General features: G+C 41.5%; 1 protein-coding gene across 6 annotated transcripts; it reads right to left on the reverse strand.

The window, feature by feature from the left end:
- Positions 1-246: 246 nt before the first annotated feature.
- Positions 247-11,552, reverse strand: stx16.L (syntaxin 16 L homeolog). 6 transcript variants are annotated; one of them, XM_018234051.2, is made up of 9 exons: positions 11,287-11,552; positions 7,867-7,878; positions 6,910-7,017; positions 5,967-6,107; positions 4,577-4,739; positions 4,335-4,426; positions 2,528-2,671; positions 2,360-2,440; positions 247-1,484 (listed from the first exon to the last, which is right to left on the reverse strand). In XM_018234051.2, the coding sequence occupies exons 1-9, from the start codon at positions 11,410-11,412 to the stop codon at positions 1,380-1,382; spliced, it is 972 nt and encodes a 323-aa protein (XP_018089540.1). In that variant the 5' UTR covers positions 11,413-11,552; the 3' UTR covers positions 247-1,379.
- Positions 11,553-13,334: the final 1,782 nt, after the last annotated feature.

The raw sequence follows: 13,334 nt of genomic DNA on the forward strand, positions 1-13,334 counted from the left end.
GACTGCTATTTCCCCCACTATAAGTATAGGTCAGATATGCTGCCCCAAGCTAAACACCAGCAAACAACAGAGGGAAAAAAATGATCAAGAGTTGGGATGTTTTTTTCTTTTCAATGACCACAGGATTAGGCAGCTGTATTATCACCATCCCTTGTAAAGAGAACAGCAGGCATCATGCAGAAAATACATATACCGTACTCCCCACCCATACATTTCTTACCAGCAAACAAACAAAGCAAATGCATATTGGACTCAATAAAATAATATATTTTGCAGTACTTACAATCATTTTAAATTACAAATATACACAAAATCTCTTAACACTTCATGGATAGTATCACACACACACACACACAAGGTCATAAGGTCTGACAGGCAGCCAGGTGTTAGTGCGATGTTTAATACAGATATTCCTTATGTTTAGTGACAATAATGGGAAAAATACTGTACATATATTTTCTTGATTTGAGTGAAGCAAATGAAATTTTTACGACAGCAGATCTGTAATCAGAGACGTTCAGCCTCCAAAATATCAGTAGTCTTCTCTAACAAGCATAATCATTAGTGGGACTTAATGCATCGATGCAGGAAGCATCTTCTGGTGCTTCTATGCTCAGCTCCATTGCTCAATGAAATAGGGGAGTTAGAACTGAGCAGGGAAGTGTCAAGAGATAATTCCTTCATCAGTAACTGAAGCTTCAGAACATAAAAGCAAGAATCAGAGCTGAATTTAGGCACCCTCCTAAATTGTTGGAGACAAGGAGGTGTTTAAAGAACCCCAAAGAATAATGCACGCACAAAAAGCCTTCCAGTACTAAAATAACTGCCCCCAATCCAGAAGACAGTAGAAAGGAATTCAAAATAGTGTCTATTCACATTTAGAGAGGACAGCTGTTCCTTTAAAATAACAAGGAGCTGACAATGATCCAATACGCTGGCCATAAGATGCATTAGTCGGAACCCAACTTGAAGAGCAATTCCTACTTCTCCATTCACGATGAGGTGAGATTAAAAAAAAAGCAGCATGCAGGGAATCTGGATTAAAGGCAGTAACTGAATTCTAGGAGAAAAAGCAGGTGGGTGCAGGACACTACCAGCAACCAGAACTCTGGAGAAAAAACGGAAATAGTCTTGGTTTACATAAAGCAGGAGTCATAGGTTCACACAATTGTTGGTCCATAAAGTTCTTTTTTTTTTTTTAAGAAGGAGAAATAAATCCCCTTAGAAAGCAGATGGTAGTGCCACCACGGATTCTTGCACTCTCAAAAACATTCAGTTCAGTTTATCAGCACCCTTTCCAGGAGTGAGTTCTTCTCCCAAACCGTCTTGCAGAATGAAAAAAAAAAATTCGATAAAAAAAAAAAAAAAAAAAAGATGACCTATTTAGACTTGACACCAATTAACACAACAATAAGGACTATCACCAGTACAAACAAAATTAAAATGATGAGCATCTTGCGGTTCTTCTTTTGGTACTGCTCTGCCTGCAAGACAAAAAGAGATATTAGATAATGATCAGCAATTAAGGTTTGTAACAACATCTCAATGAACCAGAGCAGCGAATCAAAAAGTATTGGGCCTGCCTGAGCCTGAAATAGCAGCTTCAGCCCAAAGGTTGCTGAATTCTAATCTAGACTTCTGGGCCAAGGAACATATCAGTGAGAAACAGCTGCTAGAAGCAGGTAAGGCCCGCAAAGCTGCCCTAAGCTAAGACATAGCCATGATTTACGGCTTTGCTCATAACACTACACTGAGCAGGAATATTGATATACTAAAGAGCTCAACTTCCCACCAAGGGATGCATCAGGGAATATATGAGGGTGACAATGTAACATTCCAGATAAATGGTGCCCGACCTGTGGCTTTCCACAACTGCTTATTGGGACCCTTTGTCTTCCCTTTAGGGTAAGGACACACGGGCAGATTCGATTAGTCGTCCCAAACTGCCTTCCCAGCGGCTATAATGAAAAATTGCCCGCTGGCAATAAAAGCATTAGGGTAATATATAAAGGTAAGGACACATGGGCAGATTCGGGGAGACTGTCGCCCCGAAGAAGAGGCGATTTGTCGCTGGGGCGACTAATCTCCCCGAATCTGCCCTTGTGTCCTTACCCTTATATATTACCCTAATGCTTTTATTGGATTTGTTGTTGGCAAACTAATAAAGCTTTTTAATTATTACCTGCCTTGAGTTCAGAAAGCGCCAGCTGTATATTGAATTGCTGTCTCTATACAAGATGTCCCATATATGAAAATAGAATCCCATATACCCTCTGTTGATACTAAATAAGTTTATGGTTCAAATGTTGTAAAAAATAAAAGCGTGCAGAAGTCTCTAAGTTACTAAGATGATACCCACCTTCTGTAAGTGTTGCAAACCATCCTCTGTTTTAACACAGGCCTGTTCCACATTATAGTCAATTCTGTCGAGAACCGTGCCCTGGTTAAATAAAAAGGCAAAACAGTAACGAAAGTTGTAGAGTTTTGTGACATACAAACAACGAAAGTAGGACATTGTGACACTCACCTGCTCTACCACCATTCCTGCCAGCTCTCTAAAGATCTCATTCAGATCAGAGATTGACTGTACAATCTGTCGGAGTTCTCTCTCTCGTTCTTCCACTATTAATGTGTTCTGCTGTACCAAGGCCAGCTGGTCCTCTGTAAAGCCCTACATTGTAAATGAGAAATGATAAGAAAGGTATAGGCTACACTCCATATTGCACTGCTACAGGAATGAAAGATTTTCAAGAGATGAGACAATGTCCACATTGAGTAGGGTACAGCTGAGGTAATAAGGTTTTCTATATCTATATGCAGAACTACATGCCCTATAGTCTTTCTACTTGCTGTAATTATTTTTAAGAAGCACTTTAACCTTAAAAGATAGACAAAAAAAATGTAAGCCTTTTTTACCTCTATCCTAACATTGTCCTTGCATGCCATCTATAATTTTGCTAAAAAAAAAAAAAAATAGAGAAAGCATGGGATCCTCAAAGCAACTCTCAAAAGATCTGAAAACAAAGATTGTTCAGTATCATGGTTTAGGGGAAGGCTACAAAAAGCTATCTCAAGAGGTTGCAACTTTTAGTTTCAACTGTAAGGAATGTAATCAGGAAATGGAAGGCCACAGGCACAGTTGCTGTAAAACCCAGGTCGGGCAGGCCAAGAAACAATACAGGCGCGGCATATGCGGAAGATTGTGAGAATGGTTACAGACAAACCAAAGATCACCTCCAAAGACCTGCAAGAACATCTTGTTGCAGATGGTGTATCTGTACATCGTTCTACAATTCAGCGCAATTTCAACAAAGAACATCTGTATGTCAGGGTGATGAGAAAGAAGCCCTTTCTGTACTCACGCCACAAACACAGTCGCTTGTTGTATGCAAAAGCTCATTTAGACAAGCCACAATCATTTTTGAACAAAGTGCATTGGACTGATGAGACAAAAATTTAGTTATTTGGTCATAACAAAAAGCGTTTTGCATGGCGGAAGAAGAACACCGCATTCCAAGAAAAACACCCGCTACCTACTGTCAAATTTGGTGGAGGCTCCAGCAAGACAATTACCCTAAACACACTTGGAAATCTACAAAGGCTTTTATGCAGAGGGAGAAGTACAATATTCTGGAATGGCCGTCACAGTCCCCTGACTTGAATATCATCGAAAATCTATGGGATGATTTGAATCAGGCTGTCCATGCTCAGCAGCCATCAAATTAAACTGAACTGGAGAGATTTTGTATGGACGAATGGTCAAAAATACCGCCATTCAAAACACTCATCAAAGGCTATAGGAGGCGTCTAGAGACTGTTACATCCAAAAGGAGGCTCAACTAAGTATTCATGTAATATCTCTGTTGGGGTGCCCAAATTTATGCACCGGTCTAATTTCATTATGATGCATATTGCATATTTTCTGTTAATCCAATAAACTTAATGTCACTGTTGAAATACTACTGTTTCCATAAGGCATGTTATATATTAAAAGTAAGTTGCTACTTTGAAAGCTCAGCCAATGATAAACAAAACTCCAAAGAATTAAGAGGGGTTCCCAAACTTTTTCATATGACTGTATCAGGGGAAAACGATCAACATGACTTCTAGGTAACTTTTAACGTACATTAATATTTTGAACAGTAGTTTTTTAAATCAGTATCACTGCTACTAAACAACGTTTTTGGAGTCGCTAGCCCAAGGCAACCATAGCACTAACAGTGAAGATTTGTCTCCCCAGTAGCTCCCCTCTTCTTTGCTTTAGCCAACAGACAGCTGCCTGAGCGAGGCTTGTATAGATAATTAGCTTTAACTCCCTGATGGCCTGTGCTCACCCTATCATACAGAGTATTGTCTTCCCCGTCATCAATAAGAGGAACAGATGTATCGAAGAAATGCTTAGATCTCTCTTCTCGATTTTTCATCCCTGCAAACAAGAAGAAACTTGTGCTATTAATAAGCTTTCATGGAAGGTATTAACATTGTAATAGGATAGTGATTTAGGAATGAGACATACACCCAGAACAGGGATAACTAGGGACACCGCTGTAAAACACTCGGTGGAAGAAAGACTTACTTTTCAGATAGCCAGACTGCGTGTGTCGGAAGTTGGTTGAAAGGTCCTGAAGTGACTGTGCCAATGAAGCGACTACATTCCTCAGCAATCGCTCTTCCTGCTCCGTGCAGTGGCGTGACCGACTCTGTAAGGACTGCACAGATCTCTGACAACGGTGAAACATCTGCGGGAAAGCAACTGTTAGTGCTTGGAGTCAAACAATATGGCACTTTACACCTTATGTATATATACATGCAGTGTATTTTATTCTTGCTTTATATTGGTGGTTCGCTAAATATCTCTAACTGGTTTTGATCCTGAATTCTAATCAGGTTTTTATGCTGCACCCGGAATAGTTTTGTACCTGGTTTTTATGCAGAATTTCACAATGCGGTGTTGATTTTAATGGGTGCACCTTTATTATTTGGGGGAGGTTTTAGGTTCATGGTTTCCGAGGTGATATATATACCATTCTGATTATGCGATTTATTCTTATTATTGTGTCACTGTATATGAAATTTATTTGAGTATGTTTGATATGATACTAAATAGCATTTTAATGATCATAATGGTGTTAATGATTGCACGGTGGTGTTTTTTGTTTGAATGAGATGATTGGTTCATGCAGTTTGAATTGGTACACATTCATTGGGTTCCTGCCATGTCACAATATTTGAGTCAGTGTCTAGTATACTATAACACTTTGAGAAAGCTGGTGTTCAGCCGAAACGTCAGTATGTTTGCCTACAATAAATTAGAGCGAATTAATTTATACGTAGGGATGCAGCAAATCCACTATTTTGGATTCGTCCGAACCCCTGAATCCTTTGCGAAAGATTCGGCCGAATACCAAACCGAATCCTAATTTGCATATGAAAATTAGGGATGAGAAGGGGGAAAACATTTTTTACTTCATTGTTTTTTGACAAAAAGTCACTCAATTTCCCTCCGCATTCCTAATTTGCATATGCAAATTAGGATTCAGTTTGGCTAGGCAGAAGGATTTGGCCAAATCCGAATCCTGCTTAAAAAGGCAGAATCCTGGCCGAATCCCGAACTGAATCCTGGATTCGGTGAATCCTTATTTATAAGTCCCGTGAGTGTGGTCTTCTACATTTTTGGTTAATATATACATATACACACACACACACACAATGTTCTGGGTACATTGCTTCCCTACAAGCACAGTGACGGGGTACTATACACCCATATAACACGAATAAAACCCGACGTAACCTATGACTGATTTCCTTACTACAAGCAGGGAAGTTAGAAATATGGAGTAGCTTCAGTTTCCCTGTTTAGCTCAAATAATAACATGAATCAAATTAAAACAATAGGCACAAGCCTGATTAATAGCACTTGTGTAGCACAAGGAGGGATACTGTCTCTACAAGTGTGGGTACATTACCTGTGTGATCTCCTGAGTAGTTATTTCTATGGCATGCTCTTCCTCTGTGCTGTCATCTAATGTCGGGCGGTTCAGGTGCTTGTCATGCAGACTGGCCAAGTCTTTCATTTTTTGTTTTACCCTCGTGACTTCATACTGGATCTAGAGACAGATCGGAATAAGACAGCCCATGAGACAGACAAATAAGGATGATGGATACACTCATTAGCTCCTGGTCTTGGGATGAAACCCAAGATTTGAGCAATTAGGATCAATTTGTAAGTAATGTGCATTTGAATGTATCAATGTATTTTCATTATGGGCAAATAGCAGACACCTTTTAGACACTCCCACTTTGGAATATGGATATTTTTATTTTGGATACAATATGGATTTCCTCTGTTAATTGTATTCATGGACACAAAGAGTGTGTTATATACGATATGGATCATTTTCACTGGATGTTTTGTATTGAATAGAGTATCACTAAGCATCATGTGAGTTGTACCTCATTGTGAAAGGTGGGACTTGTTTACCACCTGCTCCTAACACATACATTTAGAGATTGGTACAAAGGGCACAACATGTTGCCTAGTTTGTGGCACAATAAACCACTGTCACAGGATTCTAAGTGCTGCAGAGTGTGTTTCTTGGAGTTCTTGGAGTGTGTTTTGTGGGTCCTTGGCAGGGAGACCAGCAGCTTGCACCCGACACTAGAGAGTTATAGTTTAGCATCGCCCGTTTTTGATTGGATTAGGCAGACAGATAAATAAGTTACTTTTCTCTTTTTGGGGGTTGTTATTGGATGCACAAGTTAAGAGACCAATGGCTTTCAGAGTGTGATCAGTAGTAGTAGTAGGGTGTGGTCATCACAGCAGACATGGGGCAGAATGAGTGCACAGTAGCTTATGAGCATATATCAAGCACCAGTTCAAAGAGATCAAGGCCAAAGGCACATCCTTACCTCCTCCACCCCATCCACCCATTTTGGAGGGAGACGTTTGGTCACACCGATGGCTGCCTCAGGATCCAAGCTCAGACCTGACACCAATGCCATGCGATCGTCGGCCAGCTGGGGAAAAAAAAAAAGAGATGAAATATAATTTTCCTATTCATCCAATAACTGTTCTGTAGTGCGAAAGGCAAAACTCTCAACAGACTCAATATCAATCACAGGTTAAATAGGAAGCTCCCTTGTACCCGTTAGCACTTTCCTTGAAAAGCCATTTCTCTTTGAATCCCTTATCTGGGGACTACAGGGAACCATATATAACTGCTAGAGGTCTGCTGGCTTCTCTTCACTTCCTTAGCTGCTGATAGCAGAGATACACTGGCAGAGAGGGTGCATCAGCAGGTTAGACTTTCAAATATGCCCCATCTACAAACCAACAGATATCTATAGTACATGAATATCATTCGGGATTGGTGGGCCACAATACATGTACCAAAAATTATATTATGGGTACGTATATGGCCACCTATTGACACATTTTGTTTCCCCACCCAGAACCCATAGTCAAAAAAAAAAGAAAGAAAGATAACTTCCATTGCTGGCAGGGGGAATCCTGTGAACATGATGAGCAAATGCCCAATATTATAGTAATGCAAATATGAGGGCTTCCATTTCCATAAGGAAATAACATCCCAACTAGTACCTGGCTTTCTTTGATAAATACGTTCCAATGAATGAACAGACTGTTCATAGCAATTCAGTACATTCATTATATATTGCACCCAGTCAGTGCCAGCCAAGAAGCTATTATCAAGGCTTGGTTGGCACAGTTAACTGTACAGGACTCTTATTACTTTCTATGGGGTGTGACATGTGGTGTAATACAACCCGGAGGACTTTGTACTACAATTTGCAACAGCTGCCAAGGATTCCCTAATTTCTATAGTAGATTAGATTTAAAGCTCATACCTCGTCCAGCTCCTGGAGTGCAGATCCATCAGAAACCAGGCAGGAGGGACAGCAAAGTATGACAGGAAAGAGAAAAAGTCAGGTCAGCACCAATCACTGTAAGGCCTGATTTGCCCAAAGGAGAGAAAGACAGAATATTTCACAAATAATTTTTACAGATATAAAGTAACTGATTAATTACAGTACCGATTGGGAAGCACCAATAGTAATAGTTGAAATACAGAGTATTTTTGCTGCCAGTTATGGGTTCAGAAAGGAACTGGAAGGCCAAACACTGCCAGTGTTTAATCTGGTGGAGCTTTGAGGAATTGGTAACATTTAAAGGGGAAGTTCGATCTATGTTGTATCTAGTCTGCAGCATTTATTTTATGTTGCAGTGACTTGCAGCCATTGGAAGTATCAGAGGGGGGGGGGGAAGTAGTGGTGTTTTGATCACCAATCCTAGAAGCAGTAATCAAAATGCCAAGTGTAACATAGACCTTTCTTCTTCTATCAGGATCCAGATGCTGTCTTGCCCGTTCTCTACCCGGTACTGCATGGGTCTAAACATTCCCTGCAGCAGCCAGCAGACAGGCAAAGTGCTTCTTCTGGTCTGACTTTGCCAATAACTACTGTATATAATGGTGTATTGGATATTACAGTACAAAGGAAGCAAGAGAAAAGATTTGTACTTCTCTCCTCGCCAGTCTAGGGATTCTAGAACCCTTTATGAGATCAGAAGCAAACAAAAAAAGCAAGAGCTTCCGTTTCCTCTGCAACTATAAGTAGTGGGTATGATCTGGACACTATAGGGGTGAATTATATGAAAGCATAACATGGCTTAGAAACGCAAGACTCGTTTGTTTATTTGCAGCAGAATATACATTTGTTACATTAGAGCAGTGATCCCCAACCAATAGCTCATGAGCAACATGTTGCTCTCCAACAACTTGGATGTTGCTCCCAGTGGCCTCAGAGCAGGTGCTTATATTTGAATTCCAGGCTTGAAGGCAAGTTTTAATTGCATATAAACCAGGTGCACTGCCAAACAGAACCTCATGTAGGCTGCCAGTCCATATAGGGCTACCAATAGTCAATCACAACCCTTATTGGGCACCACCCAGGAACATTTCTCATGCATGTGTTACTCCCCAACTCTTTTTACATCTGAATGTTGCTCACGGTTGAAAAAGGTGGGGGATCCCTGCATTAGAGAGACACATGCTCGCTACTGGAGGGGTGACAATTACGCCTCCCTACAGGCTACTATTTCCGGGACACACTGCCAGGCAAATGCTGGGGAGCTGCAGGAGGGGCAGCAATGACGTATAAGGGAGCAATTAGTGCAAATGACTGATACCTCATGGCCAGAGCTGCAGAAAACAGAGAAACATGAGTACTTATTATTTACTTTCCAGGCAGGCTCAGTAGTCTGAATAAACAAAGGGTAGGTGCTGAAAGGCAACACAAATCACATACAAAGGCACCTACTACATACATCACACCAGGGGTAGATTCCCCCAACAAAACACACCACCTTGGCAAGATAAGGGTTTCCTAAAGTGCCCCCAAAATAACTCCAATTAGGGTACAAATGAACGTGGGTGGGGATAAATAAATAAGGAATAATAATGACAACATAGAAGTGCAGATTCCGGCCAAGCACCGAGGATCCTGGAAAGTTCCACTCTGATGGAACCCTACCTGTTTCCCAGAAGTACAATTCACTGGGTTCATGGTTCAGATTTCAATATTTCTTCTTTCCACTGATGTGTGTATTAGAGCGAAAGACAAGTATGCTGAACAGAGACACCCACAGTATGGGTCCCTATTCTATACTGACATAACTGAGACACCCATATTCTGCAGTGATATAATAGAGGCATCCCTAGTTTATAAAGGTATGGGATCAAACCCATTATCCAGAAAGCTCCGAATTACGGGAAAGCCTTCTTCCATAGACTCCATTTTATGCAAATAATCCAAACTTAAAAAACAAATTTCCTTTTCCCCGTAATAATAAAACAGTAGTTGGACTTGATCGAAACTAAGATATGATTAATGTTTATATGATTTTCTAGTAGACTAGGGTAGGGGCACAGGGGTAGATTAGTCGCCCACCATTTTTTTAAAAAAAAAGGAAGTCGCCGCAACAAGGTCTTTGTGCATGAAAGATTTTGCGCGACTTTTGATTTCAAGCGATTCATTTCCCATAGTACTTCTGTTTTTAAAAAAACCCAGGCAACTAATCTCCCCGTGTGCCACTACCCTTAAGGTATGAAGATTCAAATTAGGGAAAGATCCATTATCCGGAAAAACCCAGGTAGCTAGCATTCTGGATAACAGGTCCCATACCTGTACGTATATAAGCCAGACATCTATAATGAAGTAATGGAGACTCCCCTAAGCTATAGTTAGGTCTCTACGAGACAGTGGGACACAAGGGAGCCAAGTGCTGAATGCAATGGAACCCCCATTGTCCCAAAAGAAACGTATTGTCTTTTGCTCTCATACACAATGTACATTCCCAACGAGCTTGTGCAACTATCACAGCACCCCACACAGTCATGCACATGCACACACGAGCATCAATCGCTGCACCCACAACTACAGGGTATTTGCATAATAAAAGAAATGGAATATCCAACGATTGCTCATTCTCCCTGGGTTTATAGTTATGTGTAAGCGTCATTGCTATGGTCTGCCTGATTATACCCTTTCCACTGCTGATTCTGACTCTTGAAACAATACGGTAGACACCAGACCCGCTGAATTGTAAGAGCAGACTCCTGCTACATTGTTTCAAGAGTCAGAACCAGAGACGGAGACCGATAATAGCTTAGCGTTACGTTTTCTTTCACTGTGAACCCCCCAAAACAAACATTTTGTCTGACGTGTTAGCAATTGCTGCTGATTAATCATGAATACCCCCCTCCCCCACCAAATCATAACTATTCCAAGCATTATAGGTGATGATGTAAGGTGAGTTTTAGGGGCGAGTGGGGTGCAGCTCTATCCAAAGTGTCATGAGATTCCTGCTCATGTACCAGATACAATAACCTTATACTGCAAATCTAAAGAGAGAAATTGTCCTTCAGTACAAGACCAGAAGGGCTGGTTTCATACACTGGATTAAACCAATGTCAGTTCCATCTCCCTGTACCCCCCTTGTGTCAGCCAAAGGTTGGACGTCCCTGAGTTCCATGCAACACTCTTTAGTGACAGAAGTCGAAGAACAAGCAATGAATTGTCACTCAATACAAATGCCCAGGGCCACAGAACAATCAGTCCATGCAGTCCCTCCCCCACGGCACACAGACCCCTAAGGGTGCCCATCCAGGGCCTACGAACTGTTCTGTATTCCCAGACACGGGTGGGACAGCCCCAAACTATAGATAAAACAACACACAGAGCCCAGCCCCCGGTGTCACGCAGACTCACCGCTCCCGGGCTCCACGCACTCCCCGGGCGCCTCTCATTACTCACTTGCTCGGCCAGAATGTGCCGGTTATGGGCCGCATTGTTCCGCAATAGCAAGAAGGCGTCGGTCAGCCGGCGGGTCGCCATGGTCCGGTGTCAGCCCACTCCTACCCTCCCCAGTACCGGACACTCAAACCTGAGAGACCCGCCGCCGCCGCCTTAGCCTCTCCGACCTGCTCCCGGCTCCCTGCATCCCACAGAACTACACTTCCGCCCCTGTCACTACTACTTCCGCCGTCAACGCCGGAAGTCTCTCCCTTTTCCGCCTCCTCCAATGGTAGCGGCTAGTTCCTATCCTAGGAAAGGACCTGACGTCACGGTCATGTGACCCTACCATGTGACCGCTCCACTGCGGCTTACCTATTTGTGAGCGGCAAATTCAAACATGGGAAAGTGGTAATGGGTTCTAGTGGCGGCTGCCGACTCTTGACAGGACCTACAACTAAATTCCCAGGGTTGCCAACTTGTATTGTAGGTTTAGTACAGGTTGTAACCTCTACCTCAGGTTTTGGGGCGGTTCATTGTGTCGCTGGATGTTTGTAGGGATTGAAGGGATCACTCACTGCCTCTGAATTTCTGTGGGGTGAGGGGGGGATCACAGTGAATTAATGTCAGGTAGACTGTATTCAATATTTAGACACCCAAATGCAGCTACAATATTGTTGTTGGAGCTGGGTTTTTTTTTTACCATTACTCTCGCACAATTATGGTGCAACAATGGCAAAGTTACAGAAGAGTTTCAGACCATATAAAAACACGAGGCCGAAGGCCTTGGAACTCCGGGTCATGGAACTCCCAGGTGACTTCTAATATCCTCATATTTTGCAACAGGGGGTACTTTATTTATTATAATACACGAGTTTCAGTGAGTCATGTGACAGAAATGACATCAGAACTCACCGTTTATAACTGATGACATCAGAACTCACTGTTTATAAGGATATCATTTACAAGATATTCATGGATTTTGTGTATTATAATATATTCATTAACCATAAACAGGTTTGCTTTTCTGCCATGCACTGAAAGTCTCTCTTAATGGAGAATCATGTAATTGACAACTTGGGAACAATAAATTGTATAGAAACTGTTGCCTCGGTGTTTCATGAGCTGACGGAAAATGTGGAGCGCCCAGTCAAGTAATAGAACATGGGATAACAGTCATGAGAGGGACTTCTATTTAAGGAGAGGATCATTGCCACTAAACGTTTTTAAAGGACCAGAAACACCCAGTTAGCTTAACATTTAATTCCCTCCAAATGTCTATATAAGTCAGGCTTACTCTCCCCTTTGGTTTTCTTTTTAAATCTTGAGCTTCAATCTGACTTCCAAAGTGCTTCATAACAGAATGTGAAAAGGTGAGGCCTGCTTGAATTCCTCTGTGTGCTGAACCAGAAGTCAGCTTCACATGGATGACCTAAAGCACCTAAGCTTTTTTTTTTTTTTTTTTAAGCATCTGCAGTTGAAATGTCAAATGTTTCTTTTCCTTCATACAGCTTTGGGGGTAATATTGTGAGCATTTATATTAAAGGAACAGTTCGGTGTTAAACAACCCCAATCTTGACAGTCTACCCTCATAATTTAAGCCTTCCATCCGTCTAATCAATTTAGTTGCGTGTCTATCCAGCTCAATTATATCCCTCTTAAGGACTGGAGTCCAAAACTGCACTGCATACTCCAGATGAGGCCTCACCAGGGACCTATAAAGAGGCATAATTATGTTTTCATCTCTAAAGTTAATGCCCTTTTTTATGCAAGACAGAACTTTATTTGCTTTAGTAGACACAGAATGACACTGCCCAGAACTAGACTTGTTATCTATAAAAAAACCCAGATCCTTCTCATTTATAGAAACTCCCAACACACTGCCATTTAGTGTATAACTTGCATTTATATTATTTTGCATAACCTTGCAATTATTAACATTGAACCTCATTTTCCAGTTTGCTGCCCAGTTGCACAACTTAGACAAATCACTCTGCAAAGTGGCAGCACCCTGCATGGAACCT

This window comes from Xenopus laevis, chromosome 9_10L (genome assembly GCF_017654675.1).
Source record: "Xenopus laevis strain J_2021 chromosome 9_10L, Xenopus_laevis_v10.1, whole genome shotgun sequence".
Classification (NCBI taxonomy): Eukaryota; Metazoa; Chordata; class Amphibia; order Anura; family Pipidae; genus Xenopus; species Xenopus laevis.

What these genes read in the sequence shown, in the direction of transcription:
- stx16.L (XM_018234051.2), bottom strand. Translation starts at nt 11,412, where the DNA reads ATGGCGACCCGCCGGCTGACCGACGCCTTCTTGCTATTGCGGAACAAT. An exon ending in GGGTGGATGGGGTGGAGGAG is followed by an intron (nt 6,108 to 6,909) that starts GTAAGGATGTGC and finishes ATCTGTCTCTAG; the next exon opens with ATCCAGTATGAAGTCACGAG. An exon ending in CAGGAATGGTGGTAGAGCAG is followed by an intron (nt 2,441 to 2,527) that starts GTGAGTGTCACA and finishes TTATTTAACCAG; the next exon opens with GGCACGGTTCTCGACAGAAT.